The sequence below is a fragment of the Anolis carolinensis genome, chromosome 5 (assembly GCF_035594765.1).
Source record: "Anolis carolinensis isolate JA03-04 chromosome 5, rAnoCar3.1.pri, whole genome shotgun sequence".
Lineage (NCBI taxonomy): Eukaryota > Metazoa > Chordata > Lepidosauria > Squamata > Dactyloidae > Anolis > Anolis carolinensis.
In genome coordinates this window covers 78,591,489-78,614,702 of record NC_085845.1, presented here as the reverse complement: position 1 = coordinate 78,614,702, position 23,214 = coordinate 78,591,489, and the positions used below count along the sequence as shown (strand labels likewise).

The 23,214-nt window shown below is 40.7% G+C and overlaps 1 protein-coding gene across 2 annotated transcripts; it reads right to left on the bottom strand.

Annotated features, from left to right (window-relative positions):
* Window positions 1-2,534: 2,534 nt before the first annotated feature.
* On the bottom strand, window positions 2,535-21,006 carry gnpda2 (glucosamine-6-phosphate deaminase 2). Of its 2 annotated transcripts, none has more exons than XM_008111656.3 (7): window positions 20,860-21,006; window positions 16,871-17,034; window positions 13,037-13,138; window positions 12,492-12,674; window positions 10,288-10,472; window positions 8,006-8,180; window positions 2,535-3,000 (listed from the first exon to the last, which is right to left on the bottom strand). In XM_008111656.3, exons 2-7 carry the CDS (start codon window positions 16,992-16,994, stop codon window positions 2,939-2,941), a joined length of 831 nt encoding a protein of 276 aa, XP_008109863.1. In that variant the 5' UTR covers window positions 16,995-17,034; window positions 20,860-21,006; the 3' UTR covers window positions 2,535-2,938. The 2 variants fall into 2 exon arrangements, with proteins under 2 accessions (XP_008109863.1, XP_003221593.1); XM_003221545.4 differs by having other exon boundaries at window positions 20,798-20,993.
* Between the last annotated feature and the right edge of the window lie 2,208 nt (window positions 21,007-23,214).

Sequence of the window (23,214 nt, the reverse complement as noted above, 5' to 3'; positions counted from 1 at the left end):
TGCGCTGACCTTAGATGTGGGGAGGCTTGGTCGAACAGAGCCGTCGCCCAGTTAGCCGCTGGCCCGTCTAGGAGACTGTAAATCCACGCCACCTTGATGTCTTCCTGGGGAAACTCGGCATCACGGGCCTCAAGATAAGCTTGGCATTGGCGACGGAAAACATGAACCTTAGAAGCTTCTCCAGTAAACTTGGTTGGCAACGCCATGGCCGGAAGACGGATTCCGCGTTCCTTCAAACCCTTTATTTCTCCATCCTGTCCATTGAGCTTATCACGGATTCGGTCCACCTCATCCTTGTCGATGGTGTAGGTAATCGGCTGGCCGCTCGGCCCAGGTACGACTCCGGTAGACATTCTGGCCGAGGTTAATTGGTGCTTAGGGTGGCGGAGTCAAACTGTCACGACCCAGGCTACAGAGCACCAATAACCATACGCAGAGGCCAGATTCTATCTAATATCTTTATTAAGGAAATATATAAAGTTAGTAAAAGCAAATGTAAAAGTTAGTCCAGAAGCAGACCTTTCAGGAAAGGTCAAAATTAGTCCAAAGAAACAATGTCCAATATGAAATATTAAGGTCCGAAGTTGTAATCCAATAACCGAAACACTCACTTTGCCAGGCAAAGTGAGGGGAGATGACAAGGTCCTTTAGTCCATGAACTTGAGCAAGGCTAGGAGATAACTTGATACTTGAAAACAAGGCTTGAATCGTGGAACAAGGTAACGAGGAACAAGAACAAGGTCCGTGGAATAACTTGGTAAAATCCGTGAAACAAGGCAAGGTTTAGTCCTGGGAAACAAGGCAAGGTCCGTAGGTAAACAAAGGCTGGGAAGCAGGAGCGAAGGCAGGAAACAAGGACAAGGCTTGAGCAGGAACGAGGCTTGAAACGGAGCGCGCTGTCCAGACACAACTCGCTCCGGAGGCTGACGAATTGACTCCGCAAAGTTACTCCGCGGGTAAAACACCTATATAGAGTCTAACTTTCCCGCCGAGAGCAGTTCTCTGGGAACCAGAAACGAAAGCTAATCTCTGAGACCAGATGTTTGACTCCTTAAAGATTCTCATGGAAAGCAGGCTTAATTGGCAAATTCTTAGCAATTATTCTCGCACTCCTGCGCGAGGCTGCTTCCAAACCTCTCTGTTGTTTACAAAACTCATGGCGAGAAAACACTGGAGATGTAGCCTCAGTATTTGTTTGACATACTTCTGGAACATAATCCTCTTGCAGGTGCAAGGTTCCCAGATCTGGCTGGGAAGAATCTGTCTGGGAAGAATCCAGTTCTGACTGGGAAGGTAAAAAACCCAAGTTTTCTTCTTCATCAGGCATCACAATGTCATGAGCAGGACTACAAGGCCCATGAGTCATCACACACAGTGTGTTAAAGCACTGAGCTGCTGAACTTGTGGACCAAAAGGTCCCAGGTTCAAATCCTGGAAGTGGAGTGAGCGCCCGCTGTTAGCCCCAGCTCCTGCCAACCTAGTAGTTCAAAAACATGCCAATGTGAGTAGATCAGTAGGTACGGCTCCAGCGGGAAAGTAACAGTGCTCCATGCAGTCATGCCAATGGCCACATGACCTTGGAAGTGGCTATGGACAACACCGGCTCTTCGGCTTAGAAATGGAGATGAGAACCAACCCCCAGAGTCAGACACGACTGGACTTAATGTCACGGGAAAACCTTTACCCTTTATCTTAACTACCACCAATTCCTCAATACTTTATTTCCAATACCACCAGATTTCGCCACAGCAACGCGTGGCCGGGTACAGCTAGTGGTATTATAATAGTACACCTCACTAGGGGCACTTCCAGAAAGCACCAAATCATGTGTTTTACTTCAGAGGCAAAAAGACTTGGGACCTGAGTAGAGTTCGACATACAGATCCATTGGTTCTGGGATTTCTGCCTCCGACATCCAGACTTGCTGCTTTGTCCTGGGATTTTGAAGCCTGCAAGATGGCTGCTCCAGGATGTCTGCCAGAAAATTGACGTTTTTTTTTAATGCGCCGAAGCAAATATTCAAATCGTTGTCCAAGTTCTGTTCCTGGGTTATACATGTCTGTCCCTCATTGCTTTTATCCTAAATATATGAAGAAATGTGATTACAGGCAAAAACTTTGTCCTGGCAAAAGAAACATCGCCATCCACCCATTTATCAAAGTTTGTAACACACCAAGTTTTGTCGTGTAATCAACTTTCCCAACAATAGATGTAATGAGGAACTGACATTTATAACCTAGGAATAAACCAGCATAAAAAATCCCATATTTTCTGAGTGTAGTGACATACAGAGATTCGAACATCTGAATCTTCTGGCCAAAACCAGGATATTCCCACATTTTTTATCTTGCGATTTTTTGGTTTTGTAGCGATTCCTCCTGTGTTTTCAATTGACGTCGTCTAACCACCTTCCATTTTGAACTGGAAGCTCCTGGGATAAAGGTACTGTGTGGATGGGCCCAAAGACTAATGTGTGGATTTTAAGCCAGTCAACTGAAGATATTTCAGGTGTAACACTGGTCTGGATATAAACATTCATGATAAAATGCTTTTTAATCAGTTTATCAATTATTTTACACAGGCCAAGCTCAAAAAAGCCCTTGAGACAAAATGAAAAGATATATTTCTATATTTGAGTTACATCTGTGTCCAGCTTGTTTATGCTTGCGTTCTTTAAGTTCAAAATGTTTCACTGGTTTCCAGCAGCATATAGCATGTAACAGGCAAAAGAGATCTAGGTAGGAAAGCAGAAAAGGAGAGCTGATAATAGTGCGAGGAGGAATGTGTGCACATTTGGACCTTTGGGGGAAAGAGAAAACCTTCCACAGTACTTAAGGCTCTTCACTTTAGCCAGTTTTCAGTATATTGCATAGCAGTGCTTCTGCCACCTAGTAACACTGCCAGCGTCAGAAACGGGAGTCCAGCAGGGATGTGTCCTTCAGTTTTGTTCTTTCATACTGTGCAGAGGATCCACAAGCTTGTTGTGCACATGCATTAGACCTTGAGGAAACAAAGCAACAGTATTAGAAACCCATATGTAAATAATTCAGCATTTATTATATTACACTCAAATTTTATTTATTGGATTATATTAGAGGCGAATGGAAAACAGGCTGTACTCTCACTTGAGCTAATGTGATAAATATTAATTTGGCTTTATTAGCTCAGTCATCTTGTAAGCAAAAGAAGGTAAACAATGACTTCACTCCCTTCTGAAGTAGGATTTCTACACTTTATCAATAGTTAAGATAAGCAGAAATCTTTTATAGCATTGGCAATGTTGCACCTGGAAAACATTTTATGCTAAAAGTGTAGGAGTATAGCCAGAAAAAAAGTTGGCCTCAATTAGAAAAAAGGATTTGGAGATGCCAAACTTATGTACAAGTTGAGGATCCCTTATCTGGAATTGTGAGATCCAAAACTTCTCAAATGGAGGGCTGAAATAACAACTCTTTTGCTTTCTGATAGTTAAATGTACACAAACCTTTTCATGCTCAACATTATTAAAACTATTTACTAAATTACCTCCAGGCTATGCATTTGAGATGTCTATAAGCATAAATTACTTTCATGTTTAAACTTGGCTCTCAGATACCAGGTATTTCAACTGCATGTGTATATTCCAAAATCAGGCCTTTTTTTTTTTTTTCCAAATTCCAAAACATTTCTGGTCCCAAGCCTTTTGAAGAAATTCCTCAGTACTCTTTGGTCCAGAACAGCATTTCTGATCTTCTAATGATAAATCATTTGTAACAATAGTGGGAATGTGTAGCTTTCTAAAAATTAGATTACCACCGCCATAAACCCTGGCCAACACAGCCAGGGTTGTAAGGACTGATGAGAATTGCATCCAGTAACTTTTAAAGCTTTGTCAGTGGTCACTTTCCCTAAAGGGAGGCTAGGCAGACCCAATCTCCTTTTTTTTGTCTTTCTACAAGCAAGTAATGATATCCAGGCAAGGCTTCGGCAATTCAAATAATGCTGAAAATGGAACTTGTTATTAGTTTGTTGCTATACTTTTCATAGCAACAAAGTATACTTTTCATAGTGTTATTCTCAGTTTTAATTGTTTGAAATTGCCCATAACTTAATTATTGACCTTGCCTGTATTAATTGTATTCCTTTTTTAATATTACTGTCACGAGCCCTGGAAAGGCATGATATAAAACCAACAAACAAAACACCTTGAGGGCCCCATTTTCTCTATCCTGCTCTAGCAAAACCAAGAACTCTTTTTAAGAACTCTAGGTTAGATTTATTCACTTGATGTTTTCCACAATGAAAAATCTGTGTGGGTTTATTTACTAGGTCTGAAACTCCAAAGCATGCCTTATCTATGTATAGAGACGTTGAAAAATACTCTTTAAATATTGTGTGGACAGAGGGATTAGGTAGTGGTACAGAATATTGGCATTACCTCAAGAGCCCTACATGGTTTTGATCCAGGTTACCTACAGCATTACATTCTCTTGCATAATTTGCCCTGCTCAATCAGGTCCTCTAGGAGACATCTAGTTTTGTCAGCCAAAACTAGATGAAACTGTTCTCCAGAAGATATTTTCCTCAACCACCCCCAAACTGGAATGATTTCCTGACAGACACTCATCAGCTTGAGTAACTATCTGAATTTAAAGAATTAATAAAGACCAATCTCTTCCAGCAGATTGATCCTGGTTAGCTTTAAATTATGTTTTTTTGAAGTATTTATTCATCTACTTTAATATAGATTGGGTTTATATCCTCTTTTAACTGATATGAGTCAATTCTACCTTGGGCAAAAAAAAAATGTTGTTGCTGTTATTATTATTGAACAGGCAGAAGAATGATGTAGGAAAACAGACTTTTTTCATGTCAGGAGTGACTTGAGAAACTGCAAGTTGCTTCTGGTGTGGGAGAATTGGCCATCTTTAAGGAAGTTCCCCAGGGGATGCCCAGATGTTTGATGTTTTACCAAGCTTATTGGATGCTTTGCTCATGTCCCCGCATAGGGAGCTGGAGCTGACAGAGGGAGCTCACCTGTTCTCCCTGGATTCGAACTGCTGACATATTGGTCAGCAGTCCTGCCAGCACAAGGATTTAACCCATTGCACTACCAGGGGCTCCACAGAAAATAGACTGCAACTTGAGCAGAGACAATAATTTTAACTCACTATGTTTTTCAAATGACAATCTATAGTTCCGAATTTCATTATTTTTTGGTGGGGCTGAAAACACTGAGGAGAAACAAAGGACGCCTATGGCAGCAATGAAATCTTCTACACTTTTGGTATGATTTAAAAGCTGAAGACAATAGCAGGTAAGCCAAGATTTTTTAAACATTTATCAAGTCATATTTGTTGTGGCATGTTATAAAACTGAATAAAATATGGTCTAATATATTATTTTACTAGCTGTGCCCGGCCACGCGTTACTGTGGCGAAATATGGTGGTATGGGAAATAAAGTATTGAGGAATTGGTGGTAGTTAAGGTAAAGGGTAAAGGTTTTCCCCTGACATTAAGTCCAGTCATGTCTGACTCTGGGGGTTGGTGCTCATCTCCATTTCTAAGCCGAAGAGCCGGCGTTGTCCGTAGACACCTCCAAGGTCATGTGGGATGACTGCATGGAGCGGCGTTACCTTCCCGCCGGAGCAGTACCTATTGATGCACTCATATTTGCATGTTTTTGAACTTCTGGGTTGGCAGAAGCTGGGGCTAACAGTGGGGGCTCTCTCCGCTCCCCCAATTCAAACCTGTGGCCTTTTGGTCCAGAAGTTCAGCAGCTCAGCGCTTTAACACACTGCGCCAGCAGGGGATATTATTTCCTAAAGGTTGTGAATATACAATATTTCTGAATGGTTTTTTTTTCCTGTTGGACGCAAGTATGAATGCTGCAATTAGGAAAATGATTAGGATGTAATGGCCTTGCATCTTTAAAGCCTGGCTGTTTCCTCCCTGAGTGAATTTTTTGTTGGGAGGTGTTAGCTGGCGCTGATTCTTTCCTGTTTGGAATTCCCTTGTTTTCAGAGTGGTGTTGTTTGCGATATTTTATGTGCTTCTACTGTCTGTGGCCCTGAGAAAACAGAGGATTTGCCAGACTTTGATGATGGGAACACTTTGTTGGGAGGTGTTAGCTGGCCCTGATTGTTTCCTGTGTGGAATTCCCCTGTTTATTTACTGTCCTGGTTTTAGAGATTATATTGTTCTGCATTATTCTATCCCAGTAATTATTTCATATTAAAGTAGAATCTCACTTATCCAACATTCGCTTATACAATGTTCTGGATTATCCAACACAGTCTCCCTTTTCATAATCAATGTTTTTGTAGTCAGTGTTTTAAATTCCTTGTGATATTTTAGTGGTAAATTTGTAAAGTAGTACAGTAGAGTCTCACTTATCCAACATAAATGGACCGGCAGAATGTTGGATAAGCGAATATGTTGGATAATAAGACGGGATTAAGGATAAGCCTATTAAACATCAAATTAAGTTATGATTTTACAAATTAAGCCCCAAAACATCATGTTAGACAACAAATTTGGCAGAAAAAGTAGTTCAATACGCTGTAATGCTATGTAGTAATTACTGTATTTACGAATTTAGCACCAAAATATCACGATATATTGAAAGCATTGACTACAAAAATGCGTTGGATAATCCAGAACGTTGGATAAGCGAGTGTTGGATAAGTGAGACTCTACTGTAATTACTACATAGCGTTACTGCGCATTGAACTACTTTTTCTGTCAAATTTGTTGTATAATATGATGTTCTGGTGCTTAATTTGTATAACGATTACCTAATTTGATGTTTAATCGGCTTTTCCTTAATCCCTTCTTATTATCCAACATATTCACATATCCTGCCGGCCTGTTTATGTTGGATAAGTGAGACTCTACTGTATATTGATAATCTTATATTATCTGCTTAGAACTGGATTATATGAGGCCCCTTCTTCACAGCTGTATAAAATGCAGACTGAAGTGGATTATATGGCAGTGTGGAGTCAAGATAATCCAGTGCAAAGCAGATAATATAAGATTATAAATGGGTTATATAGCTGTGTGGAAGGGCCTTGAGTCTACACTGCCATATAATCCAGTGCAAATTAGATAGCCTAAGTTTGCCTGTCCCCTAACTGAACCCTGGCTGTCCCTTGGCTTGCTAGGAGTTGGTTGCTAGGAGACGAAGTGGGCAGAGATTAGCCCTCTAAACTGGCAGCAATTGGATAAAAAAAATTATTGCTCTCCCTCTAATTAGGACTTTGTTTTTCTTTTCTTTTTGTTGTATCAACCTGGAGGCATGGATGATGGGTTGTGTTGTCAAATTTTGAGGTTGTGGGGCCTGTACTTTTGTTGTTTTGTGAGTCGCCGTGATGCCATCACACTTTTATATATATAGATGACTGGGACATTAAGGTATCATGTGTGTGTGTGTGTGTGTGTGTGTGTCTGTCAAGCATTTCTGTTACACACCACAGAGGAAAAATCTTGCTAAACTTTTAATCCAGGTGGGCAAATATGACTCTTCAGCTATTGTTGGAGTAAAACTCCCTAATAGACCCAGAATGGTGTAGTGCATTGGTTCTCAACCTTGGGTCCCCAGATGTTTTTGCCTTCAACTTCCAAAAATCCTAACAACTGGGAAACTAGCTGGGATTTCTGGGAGTTGTAGGCCAAAAACATTTGGGGAACCCAGGTTGAGAACCACTGGTGTAGTGGTTTGTGCATTGGCTGATGATTTTGTAAGCCAGGATTCAATTCCCTACTTGGCCATGGAAATCCACTTGGTGCCCTTGGGTGAGTCACACTCTGCCCCCAAAACATCTGTGATAGATTTGCCTTGGGATCACCAAAAATTGGAAATGATGCGAAGGCACACAACAGCAACACGACAACTCCTAATATCCCTCATAATGGGATACACTATCTAGAGAAGATGGCTGCTGTAATCCTTCAATATCTAGAGTTACCCACCCTTGAGTACAAGATGTTCAGATTGATTGTCTCTCAAGAGATAATGCTCACCTTTAAAATACTTGACAGTTTTAACTCGTAGTTCTAAGGTAGCATCTTCATCACATACAAAGATAGTGTGTGGATGTTGTTGAAAAGCAGAAACTGTCCACATGTGATTAACCCCTTCTTCAATTGCCTTGTACAAGGCAAAGGCTTTGTGAGCACCAGTGATCAAAATCATCACCTGAAAAATAGATATGATTATACAAGTTATCCAAAACCAGCACTTACAGAAATAGGTATGAGTACATGTATGCCAATTGTTACAGTCATTTCATATAATATTATTTAAAATATTATAGAAAGATACTTGTGAAGTCTACTAGAAAAACTTATGCAGTGGTTTAAGTATTGGACTTCGAGAACCAGAGTCAAAATCCCCATTTGGCCATGGAAACCCACTGGATAATTTTGGACAAGTCACACTGTCAGTCTCGGAGGAAGGCCAAGGCAAATCCATTGCCAAGAAAAACCAATGACAGAATTGCCCCAGGGTTGCCCTAAGTCAGAAACAATCTGAAGGCACACATCAAAACCCTACTTGTTTCAGACAGTATAGAAAATATTACATTTTGATGGAGGTGCACACACAAAGAGCTACATTATAATAGTGAAAAAAATATTTTGTTCTTTAAAGACAAATCCTTGGATTGTGTTTAACAAAAAACAGCACAAGGTGTTTCCCACTGTCCAAACTTTTGGAACGAGCAAAATGTGAAGCTTTGAAGAATAAGCAGACTCTGACTCTTTTGAAGCAAACTGATTCTCCCACTACTTTAATTCTTGCTGATACCTAATCGGTAAAAGGGACAATTGTCACATCAGTCCTTTTGTCAACAAGAAGAGACCTGATAGCTTTTTGACTATGGTCAGCTGATTGTAGAGAGGCTAAGAAGAACAAAGTAGACCAGGAGTTATTATCTTATCAATGCCTAACTTCATTAACAACATTTCTCAAAATGATTGCACATCTGCCTACATGGCAGGGAAAAAAGACTTATTCTCCAGATTTTTTGAACATGTTCGTCATGCTAGTGGGGAATTCTGGGAATTGGTCTAGCATACCTGGATGGCCAGTGGTTGTATCCCTGCCCCCACATATGGGGAAATAATATACAAACTAATTTTATTTTGATCACACACATTCCAGCCTCAAAAGTAAGTAATGTATGGAGCCAATGGTCTGTTTCATTTTAATCTGGGATATATTATACTGACAGAGTAAATGTTATTGGCAGTAAGGTACAATTATCCTCTTTTATAACTCACTTGAAAGGATTAGAAATGTACAGTATGATTTCGGTAACCATGAGAATATGTTCCTAAACTTACCATGAAACAGTAAAGCATATATAATGGGGAACCCTATCAAAGTGAACGGCTTCTATTGAAGTTACCACAGTCACCCTGGATCTAGAAAATTCCTAGAAAGGGCACATTTCTTTGGATGCATGTGGGTGAAAGCAGTCCTGTAGATATGACAATACATGGCATTCATCCATGTCAAACATGGGCTTATCCCAATTGGTTTCTGGACCAACGCACTTGGCAGGTCATTCCTTTCATGTAATGTTCAGCTCAGAACATATGGATCTGTGAATAGAGTTGACCAATACTTCTGAGTTGACAGGGACAGGTCGCTTTCTGGTCAGAGCTAGTATCACAGTAGGGGTGGAGGACCTACTAAAATGGTCTGCCCTTGAAGGTTAATGAATTCTTTGAGATTTCAGGAGGCCTTAGAAGCAGTGGTTCTCAACCTGTGGGTCCCCAGGTGTTTTGGCCTACAACTCCCAGAAATCCCAGCCAGTTTACCAGCTGTTAGGATTCCTGTTTGTTGAAGGCCAAAACACCTGGGGACACACAGGCTGAGAACCACTGCCGGTTTTAAGGCTGGTATAACCAATAATCCCATTGAAACCCTGGTCAATAAGTGAAATCAAAATCTAATGATTGCTCCCAAACATCCTTTCCAATCCATTGCTAACCAGGCTCCCTGGTATACAGAGACCCTTGGAAAAAATGAAATGGGAAGGACAACTACTAAAGCACAGATGAACTTGTTGTATCCTGCCTTGAGCCATCAGGAGAGGAAGGCAATAAATAAATAAATTAATACTAATAATAATAATACTTTAATAATTTACACTGGACAAAATTAGTTCACTCCATGGTGGCCATACTGTACATGAACTACCAACACGTATAACAAAGTAGTCTTGAAATATTTCATTTCATAATGCTTGTCTCAAGAAATATCATAATATCAGGGAACTATGGGCAAATCTTCTTACTTCTCTGGCATCCATCACCGTCCCCACACCAACTGTTAATGCCATAGTTGGAACTTTAGTTAAGTCTCCATTAAAATATTTTGCGTTTGCCAAAATGGTGTCCATTGCTAGTGTCTTCAATCTTGTCCTTGATACCAAACTTGACCCAGGTTCATTGAAAGCTATGTGACCATCTGGACCAATGCCTTGAAAGAGCACACAAAACACAAAAAATGATGCCAACATATGTTTCAGAAACAATTTTTATGCAACAAAACGTTGCTGACATTCTAAGCTATAATGTAAGAACTAAAAAATGATACCTGTAAGTCTTTATGACGTTTATAAGATTACATCACTGGACACTTTTATTTCTTAAAATGTTTATATCCTGCCATCTATGGTGATGTATGATAAAGCACCAGCAATTTAAATAGTAAAAAGTTTAAGAAACATACTAAAAGCAGACTAAACAATTTAAGAAGTTTAAAGAAAAAAGATTAAACCAATTAAAATACTTTAAAACTTTGTTCATGTGCTGATTTGTGTAAAACCAGTTATGCACCAAAGGGTTTTCTGCTTGGCACCAAATGACAATGATATAGGCATCAATAGGGCATCTAAGGGGAAAGGATTCATAACTGAGGTGCTATGGCAGAAATAGCCATCTCCCATGACTTACAACAGCATATGGCTGATGGAACACAGAAGATGGTTCCTCCAGATGTCAAACATGAGCAGGGATATTGAGGGAGAGCTCAAGCATTGACTTCTCAAGCAATTAAGGACTTTATATGTCACTAGCTGTGCCCGGCCACACGTTGCTGTGGCGTTGTCTGGTGGTGTTGGTGAGAAATTGTTGAGGTAGTGGTGGTATTGAATGTCTGTTGTATGGTTGTCTTTATGTTTAGTATGCACACTGAAGTGGATTATATGGCAGTGTGGAGTCAAGATAATCCAGTTCAAAGCAGATAATATAAGATTCTAAATGTGTGGAAGGGCCTTGAGTCTACACTGCCATATAATCCAGTCAAAATCTGATAATCTGTGGAAGAGGCCTAAGTGAGGCCTAACTGTGCCTGTCCCCTGGGCTGAGTAGGTTGCTAGGAGACCAAGTGAGTAGAGCTTAGCCTTCAAACTGGCAGCAATTGAATAAAAACTATTATTCCTCTCCCTGTAATTAGGACTTTATTTTTCTTTTCTTTTTGTTGTATCAACCTAGAGCCATGAATGATGGGTTGTGTTGTCAAATTTCGAGGTTGGGGGGCCTGTAGTTTTGTTGTTTTGTCCGCTGCCCTGATGCCATCACTCTTTTATATATATAGACTAGCTGTGCCCGGCCACGTGTTGCTGTGGCGAAGTATGGTGGTATGGGAAATAAAGTATTGAGGAATTGGTGGTAGTTAAGGTAAAGGGTCAAGGTTTTCCCCTGACATTAAGTCCATTACAAATGGGCTATATAGCTGTGTGGAAGGGCCTTGAGTCTACACTGCCATATAATCCAGTTAAAATCAGATAATCTGTATTTTATAGGCAGTGTGGAAGAGGTCTAAGTGAGGCCTAACTCTGCCTGTCCCCTGGGCTGAGTGGGTTGTTAGGAGACCAAGTGGGCGGAGCTTAGCCTTCTAACTGGCAGCAATTGGATAAAAACAATTATTCCTCTCCCTCTAATTAGGACTTTATTTTTCTTTTCTTTTTGTTGTATGAACGTAGAGGCATGGATGAGGGGCTGTGTTGCCATGTTTAGTGTTTCTGGGATGTGCAGTTTTGTTGTTTTGTCCTAGGCCGAAATTTCATTATCCTTTTATATATATAGATTGCCACCACACTGAATTCACACAGGAGCCCGAAAGACAGTTGCATCTGTCGATTAGGAAATTTAGGTACCACTTTATGTGGGGAGGCTAATTTAATTACGACACCATAAAAAAAAACCCAGCAACGTGCGGAAGAATAAGGAAGCACTCCATCAAGGACTCGGTCACAAGTGGATGGTGAAGCGGCAGCTTCCCCTGTGGCCAGAATTGAACATACCCTCATGAAGCCGGAAGCTGGAATGTTAAATTGCCTCTGTGTCTGTCTATATATGTCGTATGTCTAATGGCACTGAATGTTTGCCATGTATATGTGCATTGTTATCCGCCCTGAGTCCCCTTTGGGGTGAGAAGGGTGGAATATAAATATTGTAAATAAATAAAAATAAATAAATATGTAAAAAAACTTACCTCCAACAAACAAGTCTATCCCTCCAGCGTCTTTTATTTTTTTCTCAAATGCATCACACTCTGCCTTTAGATCTGTAGCATTTCCATCAAGTATATGTGCATTGTTTGGATCTATGTCAATATGCTTAAAGAAATTGTTCCACATGTAAGAGTGATAGCTCTCTGGATGATTTCTGGGAAGCCCTAGGAGAAAATGAAGATCACACAACAGCTAATTTAAAATATCAGTCCCATTAACAGAATACTAAATATTTGTTATATATCACATTCATATTCTATTTTACATAGTGACCACTTGGAATTCCTATCGGTATAGCTGGTCCTCTGTATCCACAAAACAAGTTCAACCAAACACATCTCGAAAACATTTCAAAACATTTTTTTCATCCCAAAAATATAAGGGACACAATTTTACTACACAATTGCACATAATGGGATTTGAGCACTCACAGATTTTGGTATCCACAAGGAGGTCCAGGAACCAAACCTCAGCAGATACCAGGGCTCACTGTAGTTCAAACGTAAACATGTTTAGTAGAGCTTACCCACATATTCATCCATGTTGAATGTTTTCACATATTTGAAAGAGAGATCCCCCTTCTTGTGATATTCTATTAGTTTCTGATAGCATCCCAGAGGTGTACTTCCTATATTAAACAAATTACATATTATTTATGCTAGTAAAAAAACAAACATCTTCACAGTAATTACAGAATGTAAAATCCAAATCTAGTCATTGATGGATTAATTACTTCGCTCCATTTATTTCTAAGCAAAGGGGACATTCAAATTGATAGTAACAGTCCAGAAATAAAGAAAATGCATTTAAAAATTAACGCATGCCCCCTCTCTTTATCACATCTATAGCATAGCAATTTCCAAGAAGTTCTGATATATGCTGAGCAGTGTTTAATTTTCTATAAAGCCAACTCTTTTTCTTAGTAAAAAGAAAGCAAAGGCAATAAAGAGTGTGGGTTTTGAAGTGCCAATCGCTGACTGTAAAAATAGACGTTCAAAATGAATAACTAAATGGGGGAAAGCAGGAGGAAAAGACAATAAGATGGCAAATGAAATTTCGTATAACTGTGAAGAGATACATGTTGGTACAAAATAGTCAGATTCTGCAATATATGCTTGCTGGTGACTTGTCAGCTAGTGGTGACTGTCCAAGGAAGGGAACTTGGAATGGAACATACTGATGAAAACATTGCTCCATGGCATACTTGTGAAAAAGGCCAATTCCTTGCTGAAGATAATTAGGAAAGGACTGAGCTGTATCGAGAACACATACTGTAACTCCAAACATTTCTAAAGACTTAATAGATCCTGTAGGCGGCCAATTTGTGATAAGGATGAAATGTGTTTGGCTTTTTAAAGTATAAATGTCCGCACGCCATGTAGAACCTAATCTCCTTTTATTTTTTTTCAATGTACTTTCGAGTTCTTTGTTTTGTAGCTTACCATTTAAAACAAAAGCAACACAGCAAAAAGGTTGGTGTGGACTGAATTCAAAGAATTTGAACAATTTGAAATATATACTTGAAACGGCTTAAAAGGCACCTTCTAAAGCACTTAAAAAACTTCACTAAGAGAGGCAAAATAGTTAAGAGTCAGGAAAGACAATGAAGTATTTTTCTCAAACAGCCAGTCCATAATTAAACAATGGAATTTGCCTCTCCAAAATGCAGCAATGACTGCCATGCATTGACACCTCTGAAGATGGATAGGATTTTTATTTATTTCGTGTCAAAAGCATTGCATAATACATAAGTTTAAAACTGATAGCATAAAGGGATCACAAGCTGCTAAATAGATTTAGACTAAAAACGGGCAACAGCGACTGCATTGTCTGTAGCTTTAAACAGTTCTTCCTCTGTATACGAGTCTGGGCATTGTGGGCAAGCATACAGATGCTGAGTTGTTTGTTCTGCTCCGCAGTTGCACAAGGTGGAGGATTCTTCCAGGTAGTGCCACTTTGCCAGGTTGTTTTTTGACCTGCCAACTCCGCTTCTGAGGCTATTCAGGGACTTCCAAGTTGCCCATTCTTGGTTTGCCCCTGGAGGAAGACCCTCGTGGGAGACCATCTAATTGGGATTTCCTGATTTGGCTGCCCACAGGTATATTCTTGCTGTTGCTGGAGGAACATTTAGAAGAGTGGTGGTTCTCATGAAACTTTTCCTTGATTTAAATCTACTGGGAGGAGGCTGGTAGCCATACAGTGGGTGGTTTTCGCAGTGTTCAACCTTATTTCTCTCGCAATTGGCAGCAACTTCTCATTGCACATCGGGGGGAGGGGGAATGCTAGCTAGCTTAGAGTCTTTCAACAAGTGTAAGTTTAAGACATCCCATGATTATTCTACATGTCTCATTCAATGCTATATTCAACTGCTTCGCGTGGACAGACCTATGCCAAACAGGGCAGGCACACTCAGAATTGAGTAAGACAAGGTCAGGGATGATGTTCTTATTCATTTTGGATCTGCACCCCATGTGCTATTAGTAAGTTTCCACATGATGTTATTGCGTGCAGTTACCTTGTGCTTGGTGTTCACATAGTGTTTCCTATATGTTAGCATTCAGTCTAAGGTGATGCCGAGATAGTTAGGGTTGGAACAGTGTTCAAACTCTTGGCCTTTCCAGGTGACCTTCAGTTTTCTGTTGGCTTCACGATTATGTAGATGGAAAGCACACACTTGTGTCTTGGCAGGGTTACGCTTCAGGTAGTTATTTTTATAGTAGTTGGAGAGATCTTTCAGGGCATTAGTAAGTTGGTTTTCAACAGTTTCAAAGTCTTTGGCATGTGTTGTTAGGCCAAGGTCAGCAGCATATTAGCATATATAGAGCACTGGATTAGATTAATTATCTCCAACACCGAAGACAACATGCTTTTGAATATCAATAACTATATAATTCAATTGGCAGGAGTGTTATTGCATATACTGCTTCTTTGTAGGTGTCTTGTAGGCATCTATGAGACTAGAATACTGGATCAGAAAGACTTTTAGTCTAAACCTGCAAGGCTTTTGTTATAGTTTATAAGACTGATTTGCAAAAAAACTGGTGATGAATTTCCTATGCCAAACTCTAAAAGTTCATTTTCTGCTGTTGAAAGACAGCAATTTGCCTATTGCAGAAGCAGCAATAGATGCAGGTTTAACATTTAAGGCACCTGCATTTCTTCCTCTGTTCAGAGATGTGTCTGTTAAAGTCGCTTCTGACAACAAAAAGTGACCATCTGAAATTCACTGCATGTCTGTGTGGGCAACTCTTCACTGTCAAGGCAATTGAGGAAATGAGTCAGCCACAAAAGAAGGAAAGGAACTTGATTGTTTTGTAAGGTTGAGGGTCTGGATGGAGGAAGTATCTAACTCCACTTTTAGATACTGGAAGTAGAACACAACACAGATGTCTTGCTCAGCAGTTTACAGCACTGGGATGCATATGTTTTTAATTCAGATATTGGCACTTGTGGGTCTTCAGATGCTGTAGGACTGACTGCAGCACCCATAGTCCCCACCACGTGCTGCCTAATGAACCCTGTTATATGCCTGCAAAACGTGGACTATCTACAAACATCACACTCAACTCCTGGAAAGATTCCATCAGCTCTGCCTCTGAAAAATTCTGCATATCTTTTGGAAAGACAGGCAGACAAATATAAGCGTGCTGGAAGAAGCAAAGACCACTAACATTAAAGTGATGCTTCTACGTCATCAACTCCGCTGGACTGGCCATGTTGTCTCAATGCCAGATCACAGACTCCCAAAGCAGTTACTCTACTACCAACTCAAGAATGGGAAATATAATGTTGGTGGACAGGAAATTTAAAGACGGGCTTAAAGCTAACCTTAAAAACTGTGGCATAGTCACCGAGAACTGGGAAGCCCTGGCCCTTGAGCACTCTAGCTGGAGGTCAGCTGTGACCAGTAGTGCTGCAGAATTCGAAGAGGCACAAATGGAGGGCTTAAGGGAGAAACGTGCCAAGAGGAAGGCGTGTCAAGCCAATTGTGACCAGGACCACCTTCCACCTGGAAACCAATGCCCTCACTGTGGAAGAACATGCGGGTCAAGAATAGGTCTCCACAGCCATCTATGCATCCACCACAAAGACACGACACTTGGAGGGCCATCATCGTCAGGCTACGAGGGATCACCTAAATAAGTAAGCTGCCTAATGCCAATTGGAATTGTATCTCAAGAGATGTATGTGCTCATCTCTGTTCAAACTGCTCCCCTTGTACTTTATCGTCTAACATTACTGTAACAGAAAGTAGAACAAGTGGCCAAGGCTCAGCAAATGAATGAAGCCATGTACTTAAACATGAAAACAACAGCGCTCCCCAACAGTATTCTTACAAGAGAAGAAGAAGAAACATTACCTGTTGGTAAGCCAAGAGTGAAATATCTGCTCTGATTTGGCTTGAATTGGATGATGCGGTTGCATATATACTTTGCAGCCCATTCACTAGCCAGATCGTAATTATCAAGTATGACCAGCCTCATCCCTTACAGAAAGTCTTTCCAAAGCCAACTGAGGTCACAGCTGGAGGGAGAACAAGTGCATACAGTTATTTCAAGCCAAACGGTTGCGATTTGTGATCCAAACAAAACCCAGTAGACTTGTATAGTTATAGGAAACATGCTGCTCCCATGGTGTAACAGCTCCACTGGCTATCAGAGTATTTCCAGGCACAATGCACCATTATGAATTATAGAAACATATATGTCCAGGCAATGTGAGACTGCATTTTCCCATATAAGCATGACTAGGCTGGGGAAATGGAAGAGTATAAATAAAGCTTAATACTTTTTAATACCAGGATCTTGACCATGGCATTTGATTTCTTTGGCACCCTCAGGTAGACAACAAAACTAGAAATCTTATCCAGTCCCTGGGGATCCATTGAATATGAATAGGAATCTCAGCTGGGTTTTCCAGTTCACAGGTAAGAGTCTGGGAAAGTTACTTTTTGGTTTACAATCCACAGAATCCCTGAACCAGCACAGCCACGAGTCATGTTGGCTAGGGGATTGTGGAAACTTTCATCTAAAAGCTCATTTTTCCAAGCACAAACTTTAGCACAAAGTGCAGGAAAAGCTCAATTGCTTGGACTTTGACAATGCAATCACAGCAATTGTCTTTTTAAACATTCAAGGACAGTCCTTAAATTCCAAACATGTCAAGATCCTGCAAATACTTTATATACGCTCATCCAATCACATATACCCCCTTTCACAATACTTAGTTATTTGTGTCGGAATATTTTGCAACCATGAGTATTTAATGCTGAGTGAGAAGCTTTTGAGAATTCAATACTTCACAAGAATTACTCTGCAACTACTGATCATAATTCTCCAGAAGCAGCACAAAGGCATTTCACAAGGTTAGATTCCTTCCCAAAGTTATTGGACGGGAAACTTCCAAAGCATCTGACAAAATACCAGAACTCAGCACAGGAAAGGTACTGGATATTAATAACAGTTACAAAAATTAAAAATAGTACAAATGATCTTCAATTCTCCTGGCCAGAAATCACATTAAAGTCGGCCAACTGGTTTTCATTCACAGGCAAATGACACGGCATCAAATGAGGCTTACACTCTGTTAGGCACAATTAGGATGATACTCTTAGAAAAGCTAAATTTGTTAAAATGTGATGCTGACGGACTAATTCATACTGCTGTGAGAACATGCAGACTTTTAAGTGAGGCAGACCGCATCAAAAACAACCAACAGTGGCATCATATGGACTAACCATCTTGTGAAGGAATACACTGTTATAGACTAGACCTCACTCAGCAAATAACTTGCACGGCACACTTTAAAGCACACAGTGTTGCAAATATACCTCTCTGATCTAGTAAGCAGAGCCGAAAGTCGCTTGATCCTTGCCTTGAATTTTAGTGACAACTTAGCTTCCTGATATTCATTGTCCACAAACTTTGTTTCAGGCACAAAATTATTCAAGATATTGTATCAAGTTACCTTCAAGCTATGCATAGAAAGTGAATGTGGGAAATAAATTAATTTCATATTTAGACTTGGGTCCCCTTCCTAAGATATCTCATTATACATACTGTATAGACAAACACAGGTATTCCAAATTCTGGAATTCAAAACACTTTTGGCTCCAGACGTTTTGATTAAGGGATACTCAGCTTATATATAACCTTTCTCTCTCCTCCACACATTCATCTACAGCAGGTAGGGACAAACTTGGCCTTACAGATGTTTTGGAGTTCAACACCCACAATTCCTAACAGCTGGTAGGTGGGAGTTGAAATCCAAAACACCTGGAGGGCCGAAATTTGCCCATGACTGATCTACAGGATGGAGGAAGAGAGAAAACATCTTCAAAACCTTTAAGGGTGCATCTATACTGTAGAATTAATGCAGTTTGACACTACTTTAACTACAGTAGTTCAATGCTATGGAAACATGGGAGTTGCATATTCTGCCAAAGAGTGCTGGTGTCTCATCAAACTGCAACTCCCAACAATTCCACAGTTGTGAGCCATAGAAGTGGGATCAGATTGCATGAATTCTTGACAGTGTGGACGCATTCTAAAACAGGCTTTCTCCACCTCCCATCATCCCTGTGCCAGACTGGCCAGGGATGATGGAAGGTGCACTCCCTGCTTTCTGGACATGAGAGCTCTCAAAGATTTTCAGAGGATACCACCATATTGCAGACATAATGCTCTAACAAGTGCAGTCATTCAAAGCCATGGAGTTGATCCACAAACAAACACAAGGCAGTGTGTTGTCGAAGGCTGTCATGGCCGGAATCACTGGATTGCTGTGAGTTTTTCGGGCTGTATGGCCATGTCCCAGAAGCATTCTCTCCTGATGTTTTGCCCACATCTATGACACGCATTCTCAGAGGTTGTGAGGTTTGTTGAAAACTAGTCAAGTGAGGTTTATATATCTGTGGAAGGTCTAGGGCGGGAGAAAGAACTCTTGTTCTTTCACTCTGAGGCAAGTGTGAATGTTGTAATTAATCACCTTTATTTCTTTATTATATATTCATTTATTTACCCTATTTATACCCCGCCTTTCTCCACCCCGAAGAGGCCTCAAGGCAGCTTACATATGGCAACTAATTCAATGCCTTAACAGATACAAAATAAGTTTAAAATAGATTAATTAAAATTAATACATATTCACATTTAAAAGTGGAACCCCTGGTGGTGCAGTGGATTAAACCGCTGAGCTGCTGAATTTGCTGAATTTCCTGACTGAAAGGTCAGTGGTTTGAATCCGGGGAGTGGAGTGAGCTCCCACTGTCAGCTCCAGCTTCTGCCAATCTAGCAGTTTGAAAACATGTAAATGTGAGTAGATCAATAGGTACCACTCCGGCAGGACAGTAATGGTGCTCCATGCAATCATGCTAGCCACATGACCTTGGAGGTGTCTACAGACAACGGCGGCTCTTTGGCTTAGAAATGGAGATGAGCACTGACCTCCAGAGTTGGACACGACTAGACTTAACGTCAGGGAAAAACCTTTACCTTTACTTTAACATTTAAAAACATTACATTCAGCATTAAAATCATGTTATCCAAAAACCGAAATCCGAGGCCATTCTGTCATCATTGCACATGTGCTAAATCCATTATAGCACTATCCAGGGCCGTAGCCGGGGGGGGGGGGGGGAGGTTAAAAGTTCAAAACCCCAATGAAATGTGTCAGGTTTTTTTTAAACCCTGGTTTACTTATAAATTGGTTAATCTTTGGGGGGGTTAGAACCCTTAAACCCCCCCCCCCCCCCACTGGCTACAGCCCTGTACTAACCTATTCTCCAAAAGCCTTGATTAGCACTGAAAAGCCTTGCAGCTTCAAAGCCTGGCTGATTCCTGCCTCGGAAATCCTCTGCTGGGAGGTGAAAACAGGGGAATTCCAGACATTAAACAATCAGGGCCAGCTAACACCTCCCCCAGGCAGGAATCAGCCAGGCTTTGAAACTGCACGGCTATTCAATGCTAATCAAGGTAGTCAATTGGAACATTCACACTTACCTCCAACAGACAAAGAGTTTTTTCTCCCACCCTGGACATTCCACAGATACATAAACCTCACTTGCCTAGTTTCCAACAGACCTCACAACCTCTGAGGATGCCTGCCACAGATGTGGGCGAAATGTCAGGAGAGAATGCCTCTGGAACATGGCTATGCAGCGCTGAAAACTCACAGCAACCCAAACACAAGGCAGCTTTGGTGCCAAAAAGACAGAAAGGGGCAGACGATTGCAGGAAAGCAAACCTCCCCCCCCCCCCCCTTTTACATGCAAATACCCCACAGCCACCTGGAACGATTCCTTGCAGGAATGCTTTTTGCAAAAAGCCCGATCCACTAAAAGTCTCTCACTTCGGCCAGGTCCAGCAGGCAAGTCAACGGCGCGAGACCGGCGGAAGCTAAGCGAGAAGAAGCTCCTTCGGCCTGGGTAGGAGGGGGCGTGGCCAAGGCTTCCGGCACAAACACAAGGAAGGCTCAGTTCTCGCCTGCAGCGGAAAGAGCCACAGATGGGGAAAGGGGGCGGGACCTCGAAGGACCCACTGCGCATGCGGGCGGCAGGCGCGCTCTATAAAATCTGTGCGTTTCCGCGTCCGCGTGTTTCAATGCTCAGTTGGCTTGGGAGGGAGTGGAACTGTGGGAAGGGGAAACAGTCAGAGGAGCGGAATCGTTCTTGAGGGAATGGATGAGAAAGATTAGCGTTTAAAAATATTTCACCGTTGTGGAGGGTGTGGGCGCGAAGCTAGAAAGCTAGTCATGCCAGCAATTAGTTAATTTAGATGAAACACAAGGACTTGCGGCCTCGGTTTTTTTTTTAAAGCAGGGATGGGCAAACTTGGCGCCTCAAGGTGTTTTGGACTTTTCCTAACAGCCTCAAGCCCCTTCCTTTTCCTCCTCAGGCGCTTAAGATTTAAAGCCTTAAGCACAAAATAAAGTGGAGGGCCTTGTGCCTGTCATGGCTGTTGCCAGAAATATTATTGAGCTTGGGCATTCGGGTGCCTTCATCCATGAAGGAAAAATGCAGTAATGGAGGGGACTTATCAAGATGCGCAGAAAAAAAAATACAGATAATACTACAAAATGGAATAACAGTAGAGTCTCACTTATCCAACATAAATAGGCTGGCAGAGTGTTGGATAAGCAAAAATGTTGGCTGAGGGATTAAGGAAAAGCCTATTAACCATCAAATTACGTTATGATTTTACAAATTAAGCACCAAATGTGTTACAACAAATTGAGAGAAAAAAGTAGTTCAATACGCGGTAATGTTATGTAGTAATTACTGTATTTACGAATTTAGCAGCAAAACATCACAATGTATTGACAAAATTGACGACAAAACATTGGCTACTAACAAATTGACAAATAGAATTGCATAAAATGAACTTACAGTAACAACATTGTCAGAAATTAAATTCATAAAAAGTTCAATCCTTGCTGCCTAGAGAAACACCTGTGGATCCGGGCGGGAGGCAAACTTGGATAATCCAGAATGTTAGATAAGTTAGACTACTGTAGTAGTGGAAATGTTAATTTAATAATTGAGGAAGGGGTGCAACATGGTATACACTGAAAATACATTTTATTTAATAATAAAATAATAAACTTTATAACCTACTTCCATCTCCCTGAGGGGACTCTGAGCAGTTCACATAGGGACCAAGCCCAATCAACAGATAAAGCAATATGATGACAGCGTATATAATTAGAATGATAACGGGAAAATAACAATTACAAAATACATCAGCGAGCATTAGGACTAAATAGTGGGGCTATTAAGAAATTACAGGGGAGGCAGGCCATGTGTAAAAACACAAAGCAATGAGATCCAGGAATAGGCTAAAGTACTGAAGGTGGTTAGGGCAGTAAAATAATTAAGACTGGATGGTGGTAAAAACGGACCTACTGTTCGAAAGCATGTTGGAACATCCAAGTCTAAAGTACTCCAAGACTACAGAGACTTTGATTTGTTTTGACTGCAAGCCAGGTTTGAGCCAATTGATTTGTACACTGATATATTTAGTTTTACAGCATATTACATGCCATTTTGAAGAGACTGAATGTACACATACTGTGTCGCTAACAAACTTTAGTTGGAGTCTTGTTGACATATGTCTGATATGTTTTATACTGAAAATTGCTCTATGTAGCAATTAAATCTGGATGATTGCAGTCTAAAAATCTTTATACTCTGTAAGTTAGGGTGCCACAACAGCTGACAGAATTGGATCATCAGTTGTATTATTATTTGTATTATTGTTAACATTATGTATATGATGCTCTAATATACATATTGTGTTCTATGTTTTGAACCTTTACTGTGGTGCATATTTTTCAGTTATTGAGATTGGAAACAGGCCGATAGTTCACCAATTGAGTGGGGTCCAGTGATGGTTTTTTTCAACAGCGGTTTTATGATTTGTTTTAAGCCAGCTGGAAAACTGCCTTCCCGAAGGGAAGCATTAATCCACCTTCACCCACTGCCAAACCCCATCTGGCTTCCTTTATAAGCCATAATGAGCTGGGGTCTAGGATGCATGAGGTTGCCCTCAACTTTCCAAACACCTTGTCCACATCCTCGAGCTGAACCAATTGAAAAGAATCCCATTAAAACAGGACAAGCAGTTGCTCATGTTACATCCTCACAGACTGCAGTTAATATGGTGTCAAACCCGGAACGGATCAGAGCGACTTTGTCCACAAAGAACT

Excerpts from the sequence above, each read along its gene's own strand:
- gnpda2 (XM_008111656.3), bottom strand. The coding sequence starts at position 16,994 with ATGAGGCTGGTCATACTTGATAATTACGATCTGGCTAGTGAATGGGCT. Across the intron at positions 13,139-16,870 it reads CACTCTTGGCTTACCAACAG|GAAGTACACCTCTGGGATGC; the intron begins GTAATGTTTCTT and ends TGTTTAATATAG. Across the intron at positions 8,181-10,287 it reads CGGTGATGGATGCCAGAGAA|GTGATGATTTTGATCACTGG; the intron begins GTAAGAAGATTT and ends TCTATTTTTCAG.